Genomic DNA, 25,373 nt, shown 5'->3' on the forward strand with positions numbered 1-25,373 from the left:
GCTGGATAAGTCTTTCTTCGTCCAACACCATGTCCCATGCAATGCACTAGGGTACGTTTGTTTAGATGGGGGAGGCGGTTCACAATAAACAATGAAATGGTAAATACCTGAGGCAGTATATTTTTAAGTTGATTCTCCCTGCTGCCCACTAATCACCAATGATAAATGGACCCAAATGTGCTCTCTATTTTAGTTTCCCAAATATAACTCTAGCTATAAAAAAGTACTTATCTTAATGGACCCAAACTAGTGCCGTAATTAAAAACATCCTACCTTGATTATTCTATTATATTAATTAAATTAAAATATTGAGATTTGCACTTTCTTCTTTATCTTCATCAATGACCTAGTATATAAAGACAGATTATTATTTGTGTGAGCTGGAGCCTTATGAACAGCTATATTTAGAGCCAGCCCCACTTCTCACCTCACACTTCCCGCGCCCAATCGTCACCAGCACGTGCCCTGGATTCGCTCATAAGGTGTACCGAAAAAGGGGTTGTGGGGGAAGGATGTCATGTGCACAGCGCGTTTGGTATTCTCTCCTCATCTCTACTGAGACACCCAGCATACGTTCTCACGTTCATCGCTCCCGCTCCCCTCTCAGCTCGCTATGGTAGCGCCTGCCCCTGACACATTAGGATGCGTATCTGCAGTAGGTCGCAGTGACCGTTAACGGCCGGCGGAGATAATTAGGGGAACGGGGCTGGTGTGTGTGTGGGAACCTCTATGACGTTCTATGGTTTGGAGAAGTGCCAGTTTTCCTCAATGCCGCCGCTGATGCTGCTGTGATTTGTCTGGCCACTCACTGATTCCTCCATTCTGCGGCGTCCCATTTTCCCGGGTGGTGGAATGCCAGACCCTGCCTTAGCCATGTTATCCCCTCAGGATGCTGCCAAGATCTATCACGCCAATTATATCCGCAACTCGCGGGCTATCGGGGTGCTGTGGGCGATCTTCACCATCTGCTTCGCCATCGTCAACATCGTGTGCTTCATCCAACCTTACTGGATAGGGGACGGGGTGGACACACCCCAGGCCGGCTATTTCGGACTCTTCCACTATTGTATTGGTAGCGGCTTCTCCAAAGAGCTTACCTGTACCGGCAGCGTCACCGATTTTTCCTCCATCCCTTCAGGAGCCTTTAAAGCTGCCTCTTTTTTCATCGGGCTGTCCATGACGCTAATTATCGCATGCATAGTGTCCTTCGTTCTGTTTTTCTTCTGCAACACAGCCACCGTATATAAGATCTGCGCCTGGATGCAGCTATCCTCCGGTGAGTTTGTGCTGCTGTCTCCCAAGATGGTCCTGCAAACCATGAGCCAACTATTGTCGGCATCATTGGTACTTCAGCGAGGACAGCAATATCCACAGCTCCTGCAGAACATATCTAGGAGGGTTGCTGTCAGTGAGTTTCTGATCTCAATAAGCGATACAGCGATTGACAGCTCACTTCCCAGGAGGTTGTGCAGCAGCTGAGTACTTTGGTGTTGAGAGCTTTTGGGTCAGTTGTCAACTTTACTTCATATGTAATGATTACACTGGATGTGTGAGACTTTTTAAAGGTCCGATATTTTCTATATATTCCTACTGCCTAAAAACATCTTTATTTTGCCAGTCAAGGGGGTACGGAAATGATTTAACCCACATAGTTGGCACACAGCTGTTCGTCATTGCTCCGTATGTTGGATAGTTTTTTGATTTTGTTACAAAGCAACATTTGATTTATCATTTTATAACATAACAACCAAATTCCACCCCTCCCCCAAACGGTTATAAGATAATTGGTTAATTTCTATGAATATTTTATGCCTTTAGGTAGAAAAGTAAGCTTCTATCAAAGCTGTTTCTAACCATTTTGCATGTGTGCTGGATAATCCAGTTGAAATATATGAATTCTATTTGGAGAAATGGTAGTATGGTTTTTCCCTTTATAAGCCACGTCCCACACAAACACCCATTTAACACGCTAGTTTAAGTACTGGTGCAGAATTGCCCTTCTTCATGTAGCTGGAAGTGGCTATGAAGGTAAGAAAAGGTGCTTCTCACCAGTGGTTCGCAGGGTGATGTCAGCACCTCAAACGACATGCTGACACTTTCACTTATTGGTGCTCTCTAGCTTTTTTAAATCGGCTCTGAGCAGCTGCCATTTATATGAAAAATATAATGCTACTCAGCACCAGACTATTGATTCGCCATCAAGTTCCAGTGGCCAGGGCACTTTTTTTATTTTGTCACACTGGTTACTGTTATTTGCCCAGCCTGAAGTTAATGCATGCGATCATGTTCCTGTTTCTACTATTCTACCATATTGCAATATCGCCGCCCCCCTCCCCCCTGATCTTTTAAATGTATTTTATCTTTTTTATTTTCATAGTCTGTTTGTTGTAGTATGACATGTCAGGAACAGACAGTTTAGCTGTAAAGTGTATGTAGTTTCAACCACTGAAAGCTCTTTAATTTTTTATATTTTTCCAAATTGTGTTTTGGATTTGTGTGTTTTTGACCTTTTTTTTTTTTTTTTTTACTCCATACTCCTGTCACAACTATAGGAGATTGCCAGGCTTGATTGATGCAACCCTGGCCTAGCATATTGAAGATAATATTGGGTATGTAGATTAGGGAGTATTGCAATACTTTTTTTTGGTGTCTTACATTGTTTCAGTTAAAGCTTTCATGTGATCTTTCCAAACTTTGGGTGAAGTGTTTGCCTATGTATGACATGGATAAGCAATTTGCATGAATGGAATGATTAATATAAATCTAAATGGCTCGCATAATTTATTTCATGGTCCGAGAGCAAATATAGGAGGTTTATTATGGTTCCGGTACTTTATGATTTATTTTTTAAAAAACAAATAAGTAATGTGAACAGCTTTGTGAATGAAATATAATCACTATATATAGGGGAGACATGTAGATATGACTCATCTCAAAGAAGCAACTTGTTTTAATCCAAATGCTACTGTAACATAAAAGGATAGGAGAACTCCTTTCACAACTCTGGTTATCTTTACAAAAGCACATGGCCTGTGACCTCTAATCTTTTTTTACAGGGCCCTGAATTCTTGGCTGTGGCTTTTAAATTTCTAACATTTACAGCAAAGGTATATTTTCTCCTATATTGTTGCCGTTGGCATTTTTATTTCTGTGATATGCCAAATTTAAAGTAAAACAAATGTTAATTGTAAGATTTACATAAGCTTGTTTTCAATGGTTCTAATATCTACAACTAACTTGAAGCAACAGTCCTTTTAAAAAAAAAAAGTAAACCTGGTGAACAATGGAGTTTCTATGTAGTTATAACGCTGACATCTTAGGATGAGAGAGGTAAATGGCAAGTAAAGACATTTTGGCTCTGATTCATGGTCGGATTTGCGTATTGTATCTTGCATGAATTAGGTCTGCGCATGCTCAAAATTGGACTTTAACCAAATGAACGCAATTGTATGCAATTCTTGTCCAAACAGAAATGACACTACTGTCAATTTGAGCCTGGATTTCTCTTGAGTATGCTTGGTTTCAGCGATCTCCTTTGTATCAGCTACGGGACAGGTGTAAGTGATTGATAGTGATGACTGGCATGGCATAGTCCAGTGGTTCCCAAACTTTTGCAGTTCGCGGCACCCTTAGAGTCTCCAAATTTTTCCAAGGCACCCCTCCAAAATAATTATTGAGCAGTCCTGTTTTAGAAGTAGTTGGGTCAAAAAAATGTAATAAGTATTTAGGTCAGGACAGAAATACTTATTTAGTTGTATGCAAAAATGCCCCCTCTGCATCCAGACACACTGCCCCCTCTGCATCCAGACACACTGCCCCCTCTGCATCCAGACACACTGCCGCCTCTGCATCCAGACACACTGCCCCCTCTGCATCCAGACACACTGCCCCCTCTACATCCAGACACACTGCCCCCTCTGCATCCAGACACACTGCCCTCTCTCACACTGCCCTCTGTCACGCTGTCCCCCCCCTCCTCTGCTCTCTGTCAAGCTGTCCCCCCTTCTCTGTCACGCTGTCCCCCTTCTCTGCTCTCTGTCACGCTGTCCCCCCTTCTCTGCTCTCTGTCACGCTGTCCCCCCTTCTCTGCTCTCTGTCACGCTGTCCCCCCTTCTCTGCTCTCTGTCACGCTGTCCCCCCTTCTCAGCTCTCTGTCACGCTGCCCCCCCTTCTCAGCTCTCTGTCACGCTGCCCCCCCTTCTCAGCTCTCTGTCACGCTGCCCCCCCTTCTCAGCTCTCTGTCACGCTGCCCCCCTTCTCAGCTCTCTGTCACGCTGTCCCCCCTTCTCAGCTCTCTGTCACGCTGTCCCCCCTTCTCAGCTCTCTGTCACGCTGTCCCCCCTTCTCAGCTCTCTGTCACGCTGTCCCCCCTTCTCAGCTCTCTGTCACGCTGTCCCCCCTCCTCTGCTCTGTCACGCTGTCCCCCCTCCTCTGCTCTGTCACGCTGTCCCCCCTCCTCTGCTCTGTCACGCTGTCCCCCCCCCCTGCCCTCTGTCACGCTGTGTCCCCCTCCACTGCCCCTCTCACGCTGTGTCCCCCTCCACTGCCCCTCTCACACTGTGTCCCCCTCCACTGCCCCTCTCACGCTGTCACACTCCTGCCCCTCTGTCTGCCCGCTGTCACACTCCTGTCCAGCTGTCTGCCCGCTGTCACACTCCTGCCCCTCTGTCTGCCCCGCTGTCACACTCCTGCCCCTCTGTCTGCCCCGCTGTCACACTCCCTCTCACTCCTCTGCCGCGAGCCAGCCATAGAAAAAACCAAATAGCACATAAACTTACCAATCAGCGCGGCGCCGGGACCCAGCAGACTCCTCTCTCCCGCAGCTGTCACTGAATATCGACGTCAGTGACCGCTGCGGGAGAGAGGAGTCTGTTGGGTCCCGGCGCCGCGCTGATTGGTAAGTTTATGTGCTCTTTGGTTTTTTTCTATGGCTGGCTCGCGGCACCCCAGTGACAGCACCGCGACACCACTGGGAGCCGCGGCGCACACTTTGGGAACCGCCGGCATAGTCTTTGGAAAACTACATATATGCATGCCACTATATAGCAGAGAACATGTGTATGTAAGTAATATAGTCTGTAAAAGACGCATAGGATGTACAATACACTTTAAGAATGTCTTTTCCACTTGGGAAAGTGTAGGCAGCGAATGCCTAGTAAACTCCCAAATGAGAGTTGTATCAAGAGGATTTTCCAGGGTGCAATTGAAGGGGAAGAGTAACCCCGTAGTAGAGGCTTAAGTGATAGATGTGGAATATGTAAGGAACAATGACAAGTAAGTCTTAAAGATGGGACTTATAAATTATTTTATTTTTTTCGGGCGTTCGGATGTGACCTTATATTGCACATATGCTCATGCGTATACTGTACTCTATTTTGTATATCAACATACGGCAAGTACTGTTTAGGCAGAGGGTACTTCCACCAAGATTGGAATTGTAACGCATCTTGAGATTCGCTTGGATTTGAATATGGTTGAATTACGCTGAAGTTTTTTTTGTTTTGTTTAGTTTTGTTTTTAGCTGCAACTTGCGTTCAAGTTGCATTCTAATTTGAAAAAAATAAAAAAAAAAATATATATATATATATATATATATGTGTGTGTGTCAGGATCTGCCTGCAAGCCTTTGCATTGCATGCTGCTTTGCCTGGCAGCTTCTGTCTTTGGACTTTATTATTGTTATATATATATATTTTGTGGAAGCACCTCTATTCACCAGAGGTGCTGGTATTGTGCATTCCTTGTATGTGCTAGGGGTTAACCTTCTCATTAATTATCCTTTGCAACTGGTGTTCCCCTACTTATACCTGTCACTTCCAGCATACATTTATGGTTATTGTTGTTACATTCTGTTGTTACTTGGTTGTTCCTGCCTTCTGCTATGCTTCTGGTTACTTGCTGCTTGGGATCTCTCCATAACTCCTGCTTTCCTACATCAGCTGTGCACCTGGTATTTTCTTGCAGCTCATATTACCTCCTGCGTCCTGCATCAGCTTTGTACCTGGTAATTTCTGCAAGCTCCTGATTACCTACTGTTTTGTACTAGCTATATTCCTGCATTCAACCGTGATAGAGATATAGATGGGGATAGATATATATATATATATATGCCTTTGACACCGTTGACCACCCCCTCCTCCTTCACACCCTCCAGTCTTTCAGCCTCTCCGGCCCGGCCCAGTCCTGTCCTGGTTCACCTCTTACCTTACTCACCGATCCTTCTCTGTCACCACCTCTGGGTCTCTCTCCCCCCCATCCACCCTTCCAGTCGGGGTCCCTCAGGGCTCTGTTCTGGGACCCTTACTCTTCTCTCTATACACCTCCTCCCTGGGTGAACTCATCAGCTCCTTCGGCTTCAGCTACCACCTTTACGCTGATGACACTCAACTATACCTCTCCTCTCCTGATCTCTCTCCCTCCCTCCTCTCTAGGTTGTCCGCCTGCCTCTCTGCCATCTCCTCCTGGATGTCCTCTCGATTCCTCAAACTTAACCTTGCCAAAACTGAGCTCATAGTTTTTCCTCCCTCTCATACCCCATCCCCTTCTGACCTCTCCATCACTGTCGACAACACCTCTATTTCCCCTGTCCCCCAACTTCGCTGCCTTGGTGTCATCCTCGACTCCTCTCTCTCCTTTGGCCCCCACATCCTCTCTCTTGCTAAATCCTGCCGCTTCCAGCTGCACAACATCGCTCGCATCCGGCCCTTCCTCTCCCAAGATGCCACCAAAATCCCCTTCAATCCGTCCTTAACGCTGCAGCTAGGCTTATTTTCTTCTCTCGCCGCTCCTCTTTTGTCTCACCCCTCTACCTAGCCCTTCACTGGCTCCCATTCCCCTTCAGAATCCTCTTTAAGCTCCTCACACTCACCTACAAGGCCCTCGCCAACTCCACTGCGCCCTACATCTCCACCCTCCTCTCTATTCATGCTCCATCCCGCCCTCTCCGTTCTGCCTCTGACCGTCGCCTCTCTTCCCCCCTTATAACCTCCTCCCACGCGCGTATTCAAGACTTCGCCCGCACTGCCCCCCTCCACTGGAACAAGCTCCCTCCCTCCATCAGAACTTCCCCATATCTGTCCAGTTTCAAACGGGCCCTAAAAACCCACCTTTTTCTTAAAGCCTTTCTGTCTCCCACTTAACTTCCTACCTTATCTTCTGCCTCTGTCCCCCTACTCTCCCTCTCTCCCCTGCGTCTCTCTGTCTGTCCACCCCTCCCCTTAGATTGTACGCTCCTCTGAGCAGGGCCATCTCTCCTCCTGTTTCCACCACTTCTAACTCTGCTCTCCAGCTACTTAGCCCTCCTCCTTGAGGGTCCTCCACTCTCGCTCCCTCCTCCCCCCTGGGGGTCTCCCTGTCTTCCGCGCCCTCCTTCTTGGGCCCCGTCGTTTGCGGATTCCCCCCCCCCCCCCTTCCCCGCCCTCTCTAGCTGTGCATTGAGCTTACTGAGTTGCTGTGTTTACTGTGCGGTCTCCCATTGTATTGTAATTTTGTTTGTCTCTGTACGGCGCTGCGGATGCCTTGTGGCGCCTTATAAATAAATAATAATAATTAATATATATATATATATATATATATATATATATATATATATATATATATATATATATATATATATATATATATATATATAATCAGGATGGCCTGCCTATGCCACCCTGTCTGTTGCTGCTGGGAACTGGCTGGGCTTACTTTGCCACCCCTCCCTTTCGTTATCCCATATGCGCCCTCTAACTGAAGTAGGACTGGCTTACAAATGCTGCAACCACTGGACTCGTTACCGGCATAAAGTACCGTGTTTCTTCTAGGTAACTGATGCTGCGAGTATACCCCGTTACTAGTGTACCTGGGCTAGTACTCCAGACCTCTTCCTATGGATCAGGGTTGCTATGGATGGATTCCCCTGGCCTATCACACAGGCCAGAGCAGTTGGGTAGCAGGCAGAGCGGTGGTACTGGATGTTGGGTCCAAACCTCAGAAACAGCAAGGAATGGATTAGCTTCTGGGTCTAATCTGTAGGTCACAGGGATAGAGAAATTTCCAAGCAGGTCTTTGAAGCAAGTGATGTTTATTTGCTCACCCTGGTTGAAGGTACCAGGGAGCAGGTCAGATGAAGCAAAAAGAACAATTTTCAAGACAAGAGTGTTTTTTTATACAGATTTGAACACAGCTTCACAGGGTAAGCCAGCTGCCGGAGGTCTGAACTATTTTTAGAATCGGGTTGCAATTTGTTTACCCAAATATGGATTTACATGCAATGCAAAGTTCCTCTAGCAAAGTTAAAACAAATTAATTTCTCCCCCGGGCCTCAGAAATCAAGATATCTCCTTCACCAACATAGACACAATATAAAAAATAAGTACATTTGTAATTATATAAATAAGCGCCCTGCGCTATTTCCTTTTAAATAAATAAGTTAGTTATAAGTGATCCAGTCACATAACCATGATAACCATGTTTATAGGAAGAAGAAAAGCTCTCATAGTGTAGTACCGTATGATTACATATTTATTGCAGAGTAAAATACAGATGTACACTTACATAAAAAATTAAGATATATGCTTATCTGGGTATCTAAGCTGGAACAGGACAACGGGATCCAATAAGTAGCACGCTACCACGTTGCCAGGTATACAGGTCACTGAATCCTTTGAAAGATAATCCTCAGCAGAGTTCAATAAAGAACACGCTGCCGCGCTGCTAGATATAAAGTCAGCGGGCTCTTTGAAAAGCAGTCCTCAACGCGTTTCGTCTCGTTAAGCAGAGACTTCATCAGGAGGAATCCTCCTGATGAAGCCTATAAACATGGTTATCACTGAGGATATATGAAGTGCCTGTCTGTGATCCTGTAAGTGTTGAGCAACAACACTCCACCAGTTTGAAGGGGAACCAGAGTTATTGTAATCTACGAAGAGACCAACTATACCTACAGATAAGCTTTAAAGTTCTTTTATCTGGTATGCATATTGGTATGGTGCTGGTGGTCTTGGAAATATTTCCTCCTCTGTTTTACCTTACTGATTCACTCCTAACACCTGAGTGCCTATATCCACTTGGTGATCTAAATTCTGGCTTGCGGTACACCTCTCTGTATTGTTGAATACAGTATTATACTATGTGGCGCCCCTCCCACTTATTTGTTATATATATATATATATATATATATTTAGAATTATGTGTGTGTAAAGTGAATGAACAGAAGGAAAATCTATATCAAATCAATATTTGGTGTGTCCACCCTTTGCCTCCAAAACGGCATAAATTCATAAATTCTTCTCGGTACACTTGCACACAGTTTTTGAAGCAACTCACCAGGCAGGTGTTAGGAACCCCTCCAGCCGGCACAACACAACCCGGAATCTACTCTGCCAGTCAGGTGTTCACTGGAGCCCCTGATGGTGGGGACAGACTGGGCCGCAGACTGACAGAGGGTCGTGAAGTGCGTACCAGCTGGGGAGAACCCAGGCAAGAGGAGTCAGGTCCACGCAGAGGTCAAGGGCCGGCAGCAGACAACGGTATCGATGAACAAGCTGAGGTCAGGGGTCACAGGCAAATAGCAGAACGGGTAAACAGGCCAAAGATCAGGGTCACAGGAAACACGAGCAAGGTCCAAATCAAAGCCAAGGGTCATACACGGGGAGTCAAATAGAGATATCAGGATACAGGACAGGAACTAGTAGGTCAGCAGACTGGAACACAGAAGCTATAACCGGCAATGAGGCAGCAGACCTCATTGCCTTAAATACCAGTGGTCACCAATCAGAGCCTAGCTCTGAATTAGACACAGCCCCCAGCATAATTAATAGGCTGCATTAATTAGCCCATAGGCTAGAACATATGGTGAGCGCTGCGCCCGGCTTCCTCTCATTGCCGGGACACAGCGCCGAAGCGTCTTCTCGTTGCAACGGCCGGGTCAGGGCCGGAAGTGATGTCCCGGTCGCCATAGCGACGGCGGGGACGCAGGTGAGTGAGTCGCGGTGGCTGGGCACCGCCGCGGCTCATAACAGTACGCCCCCCTTGAGGAGGGGTCGAGGGACCCCGACATCCAGGTTTTCTTGGGAACCTCCTGAAGAATTCCTTCAATTGTTTAGGGGCATGGAGTTGTCTTCGCGGAACCCAAGATCGCTCTTCTAACCCGCGATTCCTCCACTGCACCAGGAAGTGCACCTGTCCTTGCACTTTTTTGGAATCTAAAATCCTTTGAACCACATATCTTAGTGGCTTCCTCGAACTTCCCCCAGGCACAGTTGAGGATTGGCTAGGATACAATACCGGCTTCAACAATGAACAATGAAATGTGTTCGGAATTTTTAGTGAGCTAGGAATCTTCAATCTAAAAGCTACCGGATTGATCTGTTTGGTAATCATGAACGGCCCAATAAATTTAGGCCCTAGTTTTTTACAAGGCTGTCTGAGCCTGAGATTTCTAGTTGATAGCCATACTTTCTGGCCCACTTTGAATGGGCAGGTGGTACGGTGGCGATCCGAACATTTTTTGGCCGACAATGAGGATTTTTTCAAGGAGGACTGAACTTTCCCCCAAATTACTTTCAGATCAGCAGCTGTGGAATGAATCTCCGGAATACCAGCAGATTTGAGAGAGTACAGAGAATTAGCCCTGGGATGGAAACCGAAGTTACAGTAGAACGGGGAAGTTTGAGTAGATGAGTGAGATGAGTTATTGTAGGCAAACTCTGCCCAAGGCAGCAAAGATGACCAGTTGTCATGGAATTCTGAGGAATAACATCGGAGGAACTGTTCAAGTGATTGGTTAACCCTTTCAGTTTGCCCGTTAGACTGAGGGTGGTATGCAGATGACAGACTGATCCGGATTCCGAGGAGGGTGCAGAAGGATTTCCAGAATTGTGCTATGAATTGTGAACCACGATCAGAAACAATATCGGAAGGAAGGCCATGGAGCCGGAAAACATGTTGTATGAAGAGAATGGCCAGATCTCGAGCTGTAGGAAGCCTGGTTAATGGGATGAAATGTGCCATTTTACTGAAACGGTCCACCACAACCCAAATAGTATTATGTCCTGCAGAAGGTGGCAAATCAACAATAAAATCCATGGACAAATGTGTCCAAGGTTTTGCAGGAATGGGCAATGGAAGCAATTGACCCACCGGGCGAGTCCTGGGGACTTTGTTCCTGGCACAAATTTCACACGAGAGGACATGACTTTTGACGTCAGCGGACAAGGATGGCCACCAGACCGTACGGGAAAGGATCTCCAGCGTCTTATAAACTCCAGGGTGTCCAGCAGACCTACTATTATGCGCCTCTGCAAGAACCGCCTTCCTTAGATGGACTGGAACAAAAAGACGTTGTTCCGGAGTAGTATCAGGGGCTAATTTCTGGAATCTCTGAAGTGTGATACTCAGATCTTGGGTTAATCCAACATGGATTATGGAAGGAGGAATAATAGGCTCTGGGTTCGAAACTGGAACGTGGTGTGCCAAGAAACTTCTGGACAGAGCATCTGCCCGGACATTTTTGGAACCCGGTCGATAGGTGATCAGGAAATTGAACCGGGTAAAGAACAACGACCAACGGGCCTGTCTGGGATTTAGACGTTTGGCCGATTTGTATATATTGCAAGTTCTTGTGGTCGGCAATGACAGAGATCTGATGTGGAGCACCCTCCAGCCAATGTCGCCACTCCTCGAAGGCCCATTTGATTGCCAACAGTTCCCTATTCCCGACATCATAGTTGGCTTCTGCTGAAGAGAACTGACGGGAGAAATAGGCACACGGGTGTAGACGATTAGTATGAGGGTCCTTCTGTGATAGTATAGCCCCAGCACCGACGTCAGAGGCGTCGACCTCAAGAACAAATGGTTTAGCTGGATCCGGGTGTCTAAGGACCTGAGCCGAGACAAAGGCTTTTTTCAGGCTTTCGAATGAGGCTACTGCTTGAGGCGACCAATTAGTTGGATCCATCCCTTTACGGGTTAGGGCGACAATGGGAGCCACGATGTCCGCAAAACCTGGAATGAACCTTCTATAATAATTGGAGAAGCCCAGAAACCTCTGCACCGCCTTAAGGTTGTTTGGTTGCACCCAATCTAGAATAGCCTGAACCTTAGTTGGATCCATGGAGAATCCCTCAGAAGAGATTATGTAACCTAAAAAGGATACTTTCTGCACCTCGAACTCACACTTTTCTAGTTTGGCGTAAAGGTGGTTCTCTCGCAATCTTCGTAGAACTTGTTTGACGTGATTTTGATGTACCGACAGAGATCTAGAATAGATGAGGATATCATCTAAATAGACGACCACGAAACTACCAAGAAAGTCCCGAAGAACCTCATTGATTAAGTCCTGGAATACTGCAGGTGCATTGCTAAGACCGAACGGCATAACCAAGTATTCATAATGGCCAGAGTGCGTATTGAATGCCGTCTTCCACTCGTCTCCCTCCTTGATACGGATGAGGTTATACGCTCCACGAAGATCGATTTTTGAGAAGACAGTAGCGCCTCTCAGCTGATCAAATAATATGGAGATGAGCGGAAGGGGATAGGTATTCTTGATTGTAATAAGATTCAATCCCCGGTAATCAATACAGGGTCTTAGTCCTCCGTCCTTTTTGGATACAAAGAAGCATCCTGCTCCTACGGGAGATTTAGATGGCCTGATGAAGCCCTTCTCCAGATTTTCTTCAATGTATTCCTGCATGGACTTGGTCTCCGGACCAGAGAGAGAGTACAGGCGACCCTTAGGCAACTTGGAACCAGGAATAAGCTCGATGGCACAGTCAAAGTCACGGTGTGGTGGTAAGGTGTCAGCAGCTTTCTTGGAGAACACATCCCAGAACTCATGATATTGTGAGGGAAGCTGCTCCGGAATAGACTGAATCACCCGCAGGGGCAGTGATAAGCAGGACTGTGTACAGTAAGAGCTCCACTGGACAATTTCTCCTTTTACCCAGTCCATGACAGGGTTATGACGGGAAAGCCATGGGTGACCCAAGATCAAGGGAACTGATGAACAATCGATAAGAAGGAAGGTTATTGACTCTGAATGGAGAGCTCCGATTTTTTAATTGTAGTGGCGAGGTCTCCCAGGAAATCTTGCCACCAGGCAACGGACCTCCATCTAAGCCACAGACAGTAATAGCGGACTTGAGTTCTACCATCGGAATTTTAGCAGCGCGGGCGAACCCGATGTCCAGGAAGTTGCCTGCAGCTCCACTATCAACGAAGGCAGACAGGTCCATTGAACGAGCACTAAACATGAGCTGTGCAGGGATCAATACGGCGTTTTTCGGGGAGACAATCTGCAGACCTAGGTGAACTTTCCCCTCGTTCCCTAGGCATGCTCTTTTCCCGGCTTATTCGGGCAGGAACGGGAGAAGTGGCCCTTTGTGCCGCAATAGAGACATAAGCCCTGTGATCTTCTCTTGTCTCTTTCCTCAGGGGAGAGACGATACGCTCCCAATTGCATGGGTTCCTCACCATCCGTGGGAACAGGAATGAAGCCGGATAGATGTGATGATGTCTCGTTTTCGATTTTCCGCTCTTTAAATCTCCTGTCGATTTTAATGGAGAGGTGCATCAGATCCTCCAGAGAGGTAGGAGATGGGTACTGCACCAAAGAGTCTCTGACCTGTTCCGACAGACCAAGACGGAACTGACTCCGCAAGGCAGGATCATTCCATCCACTATCAGGTGACCATCTACGGAATTCAGCGCAATATTCCTCTGCCGAGCGCCGGCCTTGTTTCAAGGCCCGTAGATGAGTTTCAGCGGAGGCAGTACGGTCCGGGTCGTCATATAGTAGACCTAACGCCTCGAAGAAAGCGTCTACTGACTGCATGGCAGGACTGGTCTGCGGCAAGGAAAACGCCCAGGACTGGGGGTCACCCTGTAGAAGGGAAATGATAATCCCGACTCTTTGATGCTCTGACCCGGAGGAGCGGGGTCTCAATCGGAAATAGAGCTTGCAGCTCTCCCTGAAATTCCGAAACAGGGACCTATTTCCAGAGAAGCGATCCGGCAAGTTCATCTTAGGTTCACAGACGGAACTTGGAGTGGGTTGTGACACTTTTGCGGCTTCTTCTTGAACAGACAGACGCTCAGCCAATCCCTGGATCATCTGATATAAGGACTCAACATGGGCTGCTAGGGCTTGTGCCGGAGACGGTGAGGCTCCACTTGCATCCATTCCAACTTCGTCTCCGTGAGTGGGCCGGTTATAATGTTAGGAACCCCTCCAGCCGGCACAACACAACCCGGAATCTACTCTGCCAGTCAGGTGTTCACTGGAGCCCCTGATGGTGGGGACAGACTGGGCCGCAGACTGACAGAGGGTCGTGAAGTGCGTACCAGCTGGGGAGAACCCAGGCAAGAGGAGTCAGGTCCACGCAGAGGTCAAGGGCCGGCAGCAGACAACAGTATCGATGAACAAGCTGAGGTCAGGGGTCACAGGCAAATAGCAGAACGGGTAAACAGGCCAAAGATCAGGGTCACAGGAAACACGAGCAAGGTCCAAATCAAAGCCAAGGGTCATACACGGGGAGTCAAATAGAGATATCAGGATACAGGACAGGAACTAGCAGGTCAGCAGACTGGAACACAGAAGCTATAACCGGCAATGAGGCAGCAGACCTCATTGCCTTAAATACCAGTGGCCACCAATCAGAGCCTAGCTCTGAATTAGACACAGCCCCCAGCATAATTAATAGGCTGCATTAATTAGCCCACAGGCTAGAACATATGGTGAGCGCTGCGCCCGGCTTCCTCTCATTGCCGGGACGCAGCGCCGAAGCGTCTTCTCGTTGCCCCGGCAACGGCCGGGTCAGGGCCGGATTGACGTCCCGGTCGCCATAGCGACGGCCGGGACGCAGGTGAGTGAGTCGCGGCGGCTGGGCACCGCCGCGGCTCATAACAGCAGGCTGTTCCAAACATTTTGTAGAACTAACCACAGATCTGTGGATGCAGGCTTGCTCAAATCCTTGTCTCTTCATGTAATCCCACACAGATTAAATGATGAGATTGGGGCCCTGGGGGGCCATATCATCAGCTCTTCTTTACGCTGAAGATAGCTTCTGATGACATTGACTGTATGTTTGGGGTCATTGTCCTGCTGCAGAATAAATTTGGAGCCAATCGGACATCTGCCTGATGGTATTGCATGATGGATAAATACCTGCCTGTATTTCTCAGCATTAAGGACGCCATTAATCCTGACCAAATCCCCAACTCCATTTGCTGAAATGCAGCCCCAAACTTGCAAGGAACCTCCACCATGCTTCACTGTTGCCTGCAGACCCTCATTGTTGTATCGCTTTCCAGCCCTTCAGCGAACAGACTGCCTTCTGTTACAGCCGAACATTTCAAATTTTGACTCCTCAGTCTAGAGCACTTTCTGCCATTTTTTTCCACTTCAAAGGTTGGCCTTTTGGCAACAATTCTTCCATAGAGACCACTTCTGTCCAGACTTTTCTGGACAGTAGATAGTTGTACCTGGATCCCACTGTTTTTTTTTTCCCAGTTCTGAGCTGTCATAGTTGTGTTTGGTCCAGCACATTCTCACCATCATCTCCATATGCCTTGGGCTCATTGGCTTGGCTCTTTTAATGTCCTCCTGCTGCATCCCTTCTCCATTCCCCTCCACTTCTCCATCACTTCTGTCTTTCACCTGTTCATCCGCCATCTTATCACGTACTGCTGGCGACAAATTGGCTCCTCTATAATTTTATAGACGCAGACATGGGCGTTCACAGTTGGTATGGACCACGGCAGCTATAGTTGCAGAGTAGAGCATTGTGGGTGAAAGTTCATTGTCTTGAATACTCATGTTTGCAGGTGTGTCAGAAGAATCTTTGGCCTGAATGTTCTGTAGCAAACAAACGGATACAACATTTTTTTTTTACCTTATTTCATCGCTATTATAGCAAGGTATGTACTTTATAGCATGAGACTTCCTGTATTTTTGTTTGGGGGTGTATGTAAAAGTGCCAAAACGTGTGTGGGTTTTTTTTTTATTTTTTTTATTTTAGGAAAACTTTTAAGATGGCATCCGACAAAAGTGTAGAGCTCAAGAAGCACTTCATTGAGGCCTACAGATCCCATATCTCCTTGTGGAAAACTAAATTAAAAGAGTACTCTAACAGGCAGAAGAAGAGCTTGGCTTTGGATGAAATGGTGAAAGTGAGCCTTACCCATTATCCTGTGGCAACTGTAGAGTGGGTCAAGGGGAAGATCCAGAACCTGATGACTATCTTCAAAAAATAACTTAAGATTGAAGCCTCCAAAAATCAGGAGCAGGGTCTCAGGATTTTATGTGCTCTAGTTGTGGTATTTTGACCTTGTGATGAAGAAATGGTAAGACAGTCTTCCTGCAGCATGGAGATGAAGAGTAGTTCCTCACCACCAGCAACTACTCTCCATACATATACATATCTACTGTATTTTGTACTGTAGATTTTGTTTGTGGTTTTAATGTTTAGTCTCAATTTTAATAAAAGAAAGTGTTTATTTTTTTTTGGGGGGTAAGACTATTTTCTTTCACTAACTATCTATATCCATATCAGTCCATGCAGAACTTGTACAATAGTCTCACAGGTCTGAGGGATGATCAAGCCCAGAGCTTGCAGTGAAATTGCTATACTGTATTTGAGATCAGCCAGTGTCCTTCCTGTGGCAAATAATCTTAGGGTAGTAACCAGTCTCTGCTCTGGAAATATGGGTCTGCTTAAATGGGTGTCCGTCTTCTGGATGAGTGGAGTGACAAGCTGGAGCAGCTCCTGGAATGTGGGGTCATTCATCCGCAGAATATTCCTGAAGTCATTAGGGTGGTTGTTCTGTATCTCCTGTAGCAGAGGTGTATATGAAACAAGTTGATTCTTTCTTCTTCTTTCCCTCCTGGTCTGTGCTTGCAGTCTTCCTGCCATAGCGACAAGCAAAGAAACATGAGCTATCTGTTCATTTATTGTGGCCATTATATTAAAATAAATCACAGAAATTGTGTAGTTACAAACGGAGTTAACGAATGTACACTATACACAAAAATGTACACGAATGAATGGGTATGACGTATTTCCTTTTCTGGAAGGTGTGTGTGTGCTGAAGTTCAGCCTTATTTAAATTTGCTTAGCGTATTGCTGCTAGGAGGTCATATATCTACTCCTTATGGAGTCACAATATTTTCAGACAATGTTTTGACAGACAAAAATCGCAGCCCGGATGCTGAATCATGCCAAAGCCATTTAAAACGTGTATAGTGTGTACACATATATCACTAGACTGGTTGGAACTTCAGTTGTTGTTACAATCGTTGTAGATGACACATTTGTTGGAAATTTCTGTAGTGTGTACCTGGCCTTAGGAGGGAGATATACAATGCAGATTTGCTTTGCAGAAATACTTTGTAGGAATCACGTACAGGGGCAGTAGCAGTGATGTCACAACTCTACTGATGGTAGTCTCTGATTTGTTTGATTTTTTTTTTTTTTTTAACTTGCATGTTTGTAATGGGGTATCTGTGAGGTCTGAAGCAAAGGAATAATAGTGACCAGAAACATGTTTAATCCAGTCATTTTGCCTTGCCAGATCTGTTCAATTTGGCCACCCAGGTGAGTGGGTGGCCACATTGATAGTGTATAACTACAAATATAGCCCTGGCACTTTATATTGAAGACAGTATTTTAAGTTAATTATTACTGAATTGAAGTAGCAGTGACATCTACAATAAAGATACAGTGAACCTAATCTGCTAGCTAGAACATCTGAAATCTAATAGCTTTTAATGGTTTCATGTCCATTTCACAATGTTGAGCCCACATCTATGGCTGCTTTTCTTTTGTAAAGGGAGTAGGATGTGGGAGAAGTCATGCAAAGGTAAAATACTCAAACAATGTTCATAAACCTGAACACCAATTCCCATAAAGTGAGTGTGGCTGGATAACTTATAAATAACTTATTGTATAAAGGTAATTCATCATCATCACCACCATCATTTATTTATATAGCACCAACATATTCCGTGGCGCTTTACAATTGGGGACAAACATAGTAAACTAATAAACAAGCTGGGTAAAACAGACAAAGAGGTGAGGCCCTGCTCGCAAGCTTACAATCTATGGGACATTTCAGCCCAGCCAAGCTGCAAAGGTAAAAGTGACTCATAAGCTAAATGATCCTGTCACACAACAATGTTGGTCAGGGGTATTTGTCTTGTGTGAAATTGTGTAACGGGTGGTAATGGGGTAATGTAGTGAGGTTAAGTGGGTGGTTGAGGAATATTATAAGCTTGTGTGAAGAGGTGGGTTTTCAGAGAACGCTTGAAAGTTTGTAGACCAGAGGAGAGTCTTATTGTGCGAGGGAGAGAATTCCATAGTGGGTGCAGCCTGAAAAAAAGTCCTGTTACTGGGAATTGGAGGATGTAATGAGGGTGTCGCAGATCTTGTGCAAAACGGAGTTGCTGAGTTGGGAGATATTTTGAGACAAGAGAGGAGATGTATGTTGATGGCCTTCCAGGTTAGTAAAAGTATTTTTTATATTGGATTCTGTAGAAAACAGGCAGCCAGTGTAGAGACATACAGAGTGATTCAACAGAGGATTACCGATTTGCAAGGAAAATCAATCTTGCCGCAGCGTGCAAAATAGATTATAGGGATTTGAGTCTGTTTTTGGGAAGACCAGTAAGGAGGGAATTGCAATAGTCAATGCGGGATATAAGTGCATGAATTAAGGATTTTGCAGTGTCTTGCGTGCGATATGTGCAAATTCTGGAAATGTTCTTTAGATGAATGTAACTTGATTTAAATATAGAGTCAATGTGGGGAACAAAGGATAGGTGTGAGTCAAGGATTACACCTAGGCAGCGAGCTTGTGGGGTGGGATTTATGGTCATGTTATCAACAGAGATACAAATGTCAGGTATGCTCTTGTTGGTAGGTGGGAATATTATTAACTCTGTTTTAGAAAGATTAAGTTTGAGTTGGCGAAAGGACATCCAAGATGATATGGCATAAAGACAGTCAGTTACACGGGACAACACAGATGTCGAGAGATCAGGAGAGGATAGATTAAGTTGGGTGTCATCTGCATAGAGATGATACTGAAATCCAAAGGAATTTATTAGATTTCCAAGAGAAGCGTTATAGACAGAGAACAGCAGAGGTACTAGAACTGAGCCTTGCGGTACTCCAACTAATAAGGGAAGTGGAGCAGAGGTGGCCCCAGAGAAATTAACAGTGAAAGAGCGATTAGAAAGGTAGGATGAGAACCAGGATAGAACAGTGTCTTGAAGGCCTAGGGATTGCAGCGTTTGTATGAGAAGGGAGTGGTGAACAGTGTCAAATGCAGCCGAGAGATCCAGGAGAATTAGGAGGGAGTAATGGCGTTTAGTTTTAGCAGTGATCAGATCATTGACAACCTAGTCAACGCAGTCTCTGTGGAGTGTTGAGAACCAAAGCCAGACTGAAGAGGATCCAATAGGTTGTTTGCGGAAAGGAAGCGTGTGAGGCGAGTGTAGGCAAGTCTCTAGAAGCTTGGAGGGGCACAGGAGCTGAGGGATAGGATGGTAATTTGAGAGAGAGTTTGGGCCAGGAATCTTGTTTTTTTTTTAGAATAGAAGTAATTGTTGCGTGCTTGTATAGTAATGGAAAGATACCAGTAGAGAGTGAGAGATTACAGATTTTAGTTAGAGGAGAAATGAGCACAGGAGACAGGGATCTACCAACTTGCGAGGGAATAGGATCAAGAGAACAGGAGGTAGAGTAGGAAGATAAGAGAATAGAAATTTCCTCTTCATTTGTGGGGTCAAAGGGTAGTGGGAAGGAATTGAGCTGATTGCTTGTTGAGGAAGAGGATACCATTTCTAGTCTGATCTTATCAATCTTGTCCTTTTAAGTAGGAAGCAAGATCCTGGGCACTGATAGTAGATGGAGGGTTCGGGGTGGGAGGATTGAGAAGATATTTAAATGTATTGAAAAAGCGTTTGGGGTTAGAAGCCTGAGCATAGATAAGAGATTGGAAGTATGTTTGTTTTGCAGTGTCCAGAGCATTTTGATAGGAGCGGTAGACAGAAGTATATGTGAAGAAGTCATTAGAGGTGTGAGATTTACGCCAGTGACGTTCTGCTTTACGGGAAATTAAGATTTTGCGTAGCTGTAGTGTGCCATGGTTGACATCGAAGTCGACGTGTAGTATGTAGTGTCGCTGGAGCCACTTGATCAAGGGCCGTTGCTAAGATTTGGTGAAAATGAGGTACTGCCATCTAAGGGGAGGAGAATGTAGAGATAGGGGAGAGATGGTGTTGGAGAGAGGTGGAAAATTGTTGAAGATTAATAGAATTAATATTTCTGCGGGTATGAGGAGGCTTGGTAGAGTTACAGTAGAGAGGTTAGAGCAGTAGGGCCGATTATGTAGCTGATAAGGTGATGATCCGAAAGGGGGAAGGGTGTGTTAAGAAAATTAGAAACTGAGCATAGTCTAGAGAAAACAAAATCAAGGCAGCCATCCTGATGAGTAGATGATTCAATCCACTGGGAGAGGTCAAGTGAGGAGGTCAGAGAGAGTAGTTTGGAAACAGTTTTGGATGGTGGGTTAGCTAATAGTGGAGTGCGCCAATTTATATAATTACAAATGTACAGATTTTTGTCTTGGCATGTATTTTAGATGGAAATCTATTGATAATATGTAACGATTTGATTTTGTAACTTTTTCTACAGGAAATTCCAATTAGGCATATGCAGTGTTTTCCCTACACTCTATCTTATCTCTGGGCGCTCCGCCTGGAAAAAAAATTCTACCACCCGACACCAGACAGTAACCCTTGCTGCCTGGCACTATGACGTGGTCAAAAGCCGCGCTCCACTAATTTCAGCGCAATTTTCAGTTGCATCATATGAGTGCCGGGTGTCAAGGATCACTGCCTGTCGGTCGGTTCATCACAGTGAATAGTGAGTGCCTGCTACTGGGCGACAGTATATTTTTGCAGAGGGGTGTGTGTTTGAATATGGGAAATGGAGGGTGTGATTATGGCAAACCCAGGGGAGGTAGCGGGTGTCATTATTGGAAACCTAAGGGGCCAGTGGGTGTCAATATTGCATCACAGGGGGTGTCAATCTTCAGTAGAGAGGGGGAAGGCACCTATATAAAAGAGAGTGTACGATTGTCAGCAGTTCACTTGCTGGTAAACCTTTAAAGACAGTGCTTCTTACTTGGGGGAGGGGTCTTTTGTGTATAGCCAGCATTTCTGCAGTATCTGGTTGCTGTTAAAAGTTAGATCTGTGTTCAGCCAGCTGTTATCCGTATTGAGTAAGAAATTAAATCAGATAACAGCAATCTTAAGTTTCTTTAAGAAAAATTACGAACACAACAGAGCCTGAGATTTTTAACAAGTACATTGCAGGTGAGGCTGGTCCATCTGTTGAATCAGTCTCCTTCGTATGAAAAAGTGTTTCTCTAAACATCGCTGTGACAGGATGGACCGTCTATGCCACCCTGTCGTTGCTGGGAACTGTCTGGGCTTACCTTGCCACCGTTCCCTTACGTTATCCCAAATGCGCCTTCTTGCCGCAGTAGGAGGGGCTTACAATGCTGCCACCACTGAGCTCCTTTATGGCGCTCAGAACCACATTCCTTCTAGGTAATTGTCACTGCTAGTGTACTCCTGTGCTGGTACACTTGGGCTGGTATCTCCGGACCTCTTACTATGGATCAAGGTTGCTGTGGATGGATCCCCCTGGCCTATCACACTGACCAGAGCTGCAGGGTAGCGGCAGAGTGGTGGTACTGGAGAGCTGGGTCCAACCTCAGAAACAGCCGGGAATGGATTCGATTTAGGATCTAATCTGCAGGTCACAGGATAACAGCAATATTCAAGAAGTTGTCAAGCAGGGTTTTTGAGCAAAGAGTGATGTTTTATTTTGCTCAGGTGCGCTAACAAGGTATCAGTGGTCAGGTCAGATGAAACATCAGAATGACACATTTCAGTGTACAGGACAGTGCTTTTTATACAGGTTTGGACACAGGCTATTTTTAGAATCAGGATGTAACCTGTTTACCAAAACATAGATTTACATGTATTGCAATATTTACACTTACCTGTGATATCTTAAAAATTCAGTGATGTCCTGCATCTTGTTTTTAGACACAGGAAATTGAGTAGCAAGGTCTTAATTAACCCTTTCTGTCTTCAAAAGGCCTCAGACATCAAAAGGGCTGATTAACTTATGGCCCTTTCTTCAGACAGTTCAGAATACACATTCATACAAAACGTCACAAACCCCAAACAAGCCATTTCCACCCATCACAATACACAAAGGCTTCCATCCACAAAAGCTTTTTGTATCAAATATATATATACCTTAAGAAATAATACATTTCCTCTAGCAAGGCTAAGCAAGAAACAAATTTCTTTCCCTGGTCTCAGAAATTAAATATTTCCCTTACCAAAATATATACAATATTACAAATAAGTGCATGTACAATTATATAAATAAGCGCCCTGCGCTATTTCCTTTAAATAAATTTATACCATAACTTATTTATACGTGATCCAGTGACACTTGAATATCGAGAGTAAATAGTTACTGGATTAAAAGTGGTTGTTGGTAAAAGATATATATAATATAGAAAGAGATCGGCCACAAACAAACAAGGAAGTGACTTGGGTAACTATTCTCTGCAAAAGAAAATAAAGTTTAATAGACCATGAGCAAAGTAAATTACACACGTGTTCAGATATACTTCAAAAACGTGTTTTTGAAGAAACTGGGTTAGGGGAAATTGAACGATCAATTTTGAGTAACTTGCAGAGATGTTTTTGTGGGAGCTTTAAGAACTATGTATGGGTTGGCAAACAACGAATTATCACATACTACATTATATGGAAGTTTCCTTGAGCACTGCAAGAGGTTCTACATACTTAAAGCATCTTGATATGGGAAAGAATGCAAATTACACTTCGGAAAGAATAATTGAAGAATTCTTTGACCTCTTAGCTTCACAAATAAGATGTGAATTGCTTAAACATTTGCGTTCAGCAGATTAGTGTTTTGTGTGATGAAATGACAGACATCTCCGTTTTGAAGCAGATTATTATATACATTAAATACGTTTTGTCAACTTAAAAATGATCGTTTTAGATCACCATGTAGTATAAAAAATCGCCAATATAGAAAAAAAATCTAATTTGGTGGCTCTGATGGAGCAGCTGTCATGATTGAGTCCCAGCCAGCCAGGGTGCCATAAATAGTGTGTGCATGTTGGCACTTGGTGAACCACAAGTGCCAACATGCAGTGACACTCAGGGCTGGCTAGGACCTGTAGTTCCACAAAAGAAAATGTTTGCAAAATCACAACACCCTCATTAAAACCACATCCATTTAATAAAAATAACCCACAATAAAGACAGTAAACATCCTCATTGATACCACATTTTTATTAAAAATAATAAATACCCTATACTTGCCACTGATGTTTTCATCTGTCGTCGGCAGCTTTTAATCCAAAAATGGCTGTGAAACAAGTTCCCAATAATTTTGTATCCAGAGTCCGGCTTGAAATGTCCAAAAAGTATTTGTCAATCCAAAGTCCCTGCTTGTAATGCCTTCTGTTCTTCTTGGGCACAAAGCCCCCCTTGTTGATTGCAGTCTTCACCCAGGAGGTCCCCATATTTGTAACATCCACGAGTCTTCTTGCTTGATTGAAGGAAAGGAAAAAAAGCAGGAGCGCCGCAAACAGCTTCTACTATGTACTTTGTAGAAGCTCCGATACGCAATGAGCTTTGTTCATTGCGCTAGGTCTATTTATAGTATTAGGGAATTTTCCCACGACTGTGGGAAAATCAACTAATACTATTGTCACGGGCACTAGGAGTCTTTACCCAGGGATCACCAGGTGGTAGGCTTACCAGAGCAATGTAGGTGGTAATAGGGTACTCTGGTAGCAGGGTGATCACGGAACAGTAAATAGCAGATGATGAGATGCTCAGGAAAGTCTATGACTAGCAACACTGGTAATATGGAGGTAATAGTACACGAGGAACTGTATGGACAAGGACACGTGAAGGTAGTCAGTGGTCTGCGATAGCAAGTTGTACCACTGCTATAGTGAGGAGGAATGTCCAACAGAAACGAGGAAGTGATGAGAGTCAGCGGTCTGCGGATAGCAAGTTGTACCGCTGTCTGGGTGAAGGAATGGAATCCAAGTGGAGGTATCCGGGGAGTCAGTGGTCTGCGATAGCAAGTTGTACCACTGCTATGTGAGAGGATACTGGAACAGGTGATACTGGAAACAGGAATCAGTGGTCTGCTACCAGCAAGTTGTACCACTGAATATATATGTGAGGAGGTGCACGGGGAGAGACTGCAACACAGGGTAAACACGGCACCTTAACACGATCCACAGTAATATGCACAATATAGATATGTATATATGAATGACTGAACAGCACTGCAAATATGGAAAGTCTCTTGAAGTAATCCGGCAAAAGATAGTACAGTCAATGATGGTAATAGTCTCAGCGGATAGTAAACTCCAGAGGAGAACAAACTCAGTCCAGCAAGGTATGCAATACACCAGCACAGTCAATGAAAGTATGCATACCGTGGTTCAGAAGCAGGCAGTCAAACAGGAGTGCAGCGATACCTGAGCGGCAGGAGGCCGGCAGGATGAGAAGTCCCTGAATAGATGAAGCAGAGGTCTAGTAGGTGCAGCGCACAGGTAAGTAAACCAACAGGGACACGAATCCACAGGAATCGGTAGAACGCGGACTGGACTCTTGGAGGACCCAGGAGAATGGTGATGATCTAGCAGCAGGATAGCGGATGAGACAGGAATCCAATGCTGACAGGCGGGTAGAGACCAGCGGAACACAGGAAGGCGTGGAGAGCGGATCAGCAGTAGATGGACGATTAGCGCTGGCAGCAGCAGCAGGACTCTGCGGATCCCCGGAGGTAACCAGTAGCAACCAGCAGGTGCAAATAGCAATGGAACACGGGTGAGCAGAGTAGACAAGGAGCTGTTGATCACGGAGAGTAGTGGATGGCAATAATAGCAGCAGTCTCGAGGAAACACGGGAGAGATGAGATGAAGGCTGCAGTGCACAGGGGCAGCGGATAGGAATCAGCTAACAGTCACAATGATGAAACACAGCCGAGTTGCAAGCTGGAGTCTGTAGTGCACGGAGGCAGCGGAATAGGAATCAGCTAACAGTCACGATGTTGGAACACAGACGAGTTGCAAGCTGGAGGCTGTAGTGCACGGAGGCAGCGGATAGGAATCAGCTCACAGTCTTGATGATGAACAGGTGAGTAGATGTGGAGAGTGGCTGAAGTGCACGGAGGCAGCGGATAGGAATCAGCTCACAGTCTTGATGATGAACAGGTGAGTAGATGTGGAGAGTGGCTGAAGTG

The 25,373-nt window shown here is 45.3% G+C and overlaps 1 protein-coding gene across 2 annotated transcripts in view; it reads left to right on the plus strand.

The window, feature by feature from the left end:
- The first annotated feature begins 454 nt into the window (after positions 1–454).
- Positions 455–25,373, plus strand: part of LHFPL3 (LHFPL tetraspan subfamily member 3) — a 140,175-nt gene continuing 115,256 nt past the window's right edge. Inside the window, exon 1 of one of the 2 annotated variants that reach the window (XM_075208763.1) lies at positions 455–1,276. In XM_075208763.1, the coding sequence (XP_075064864.1) occupies positions 853–1,276 (424 nt within the window). In that variant the 5' untranslated portion in view covers positions 455–852. The remainder of the gene's footprint in view (positions 1,277–25,373) is intronic. The other variant, XM_075208762.1, reaches the window with a different exon arrangement.

Source organism: Mixophyes fleayi, chromosome 4 (genome assembly GCF_038048845.1).
Source record: "Mixophyes fleayi isolate aMixFle1 chromosome 4, aMixFle1.hap1, whole genome shotgun sequence".
In the NCBI taxonomy this organism is placed as follows: Eukaryota; Metazoa; Chordata; class Amphibia; order Anura; family Limnodynastidae; genus Mixophyes; species Mixophyes fleayi.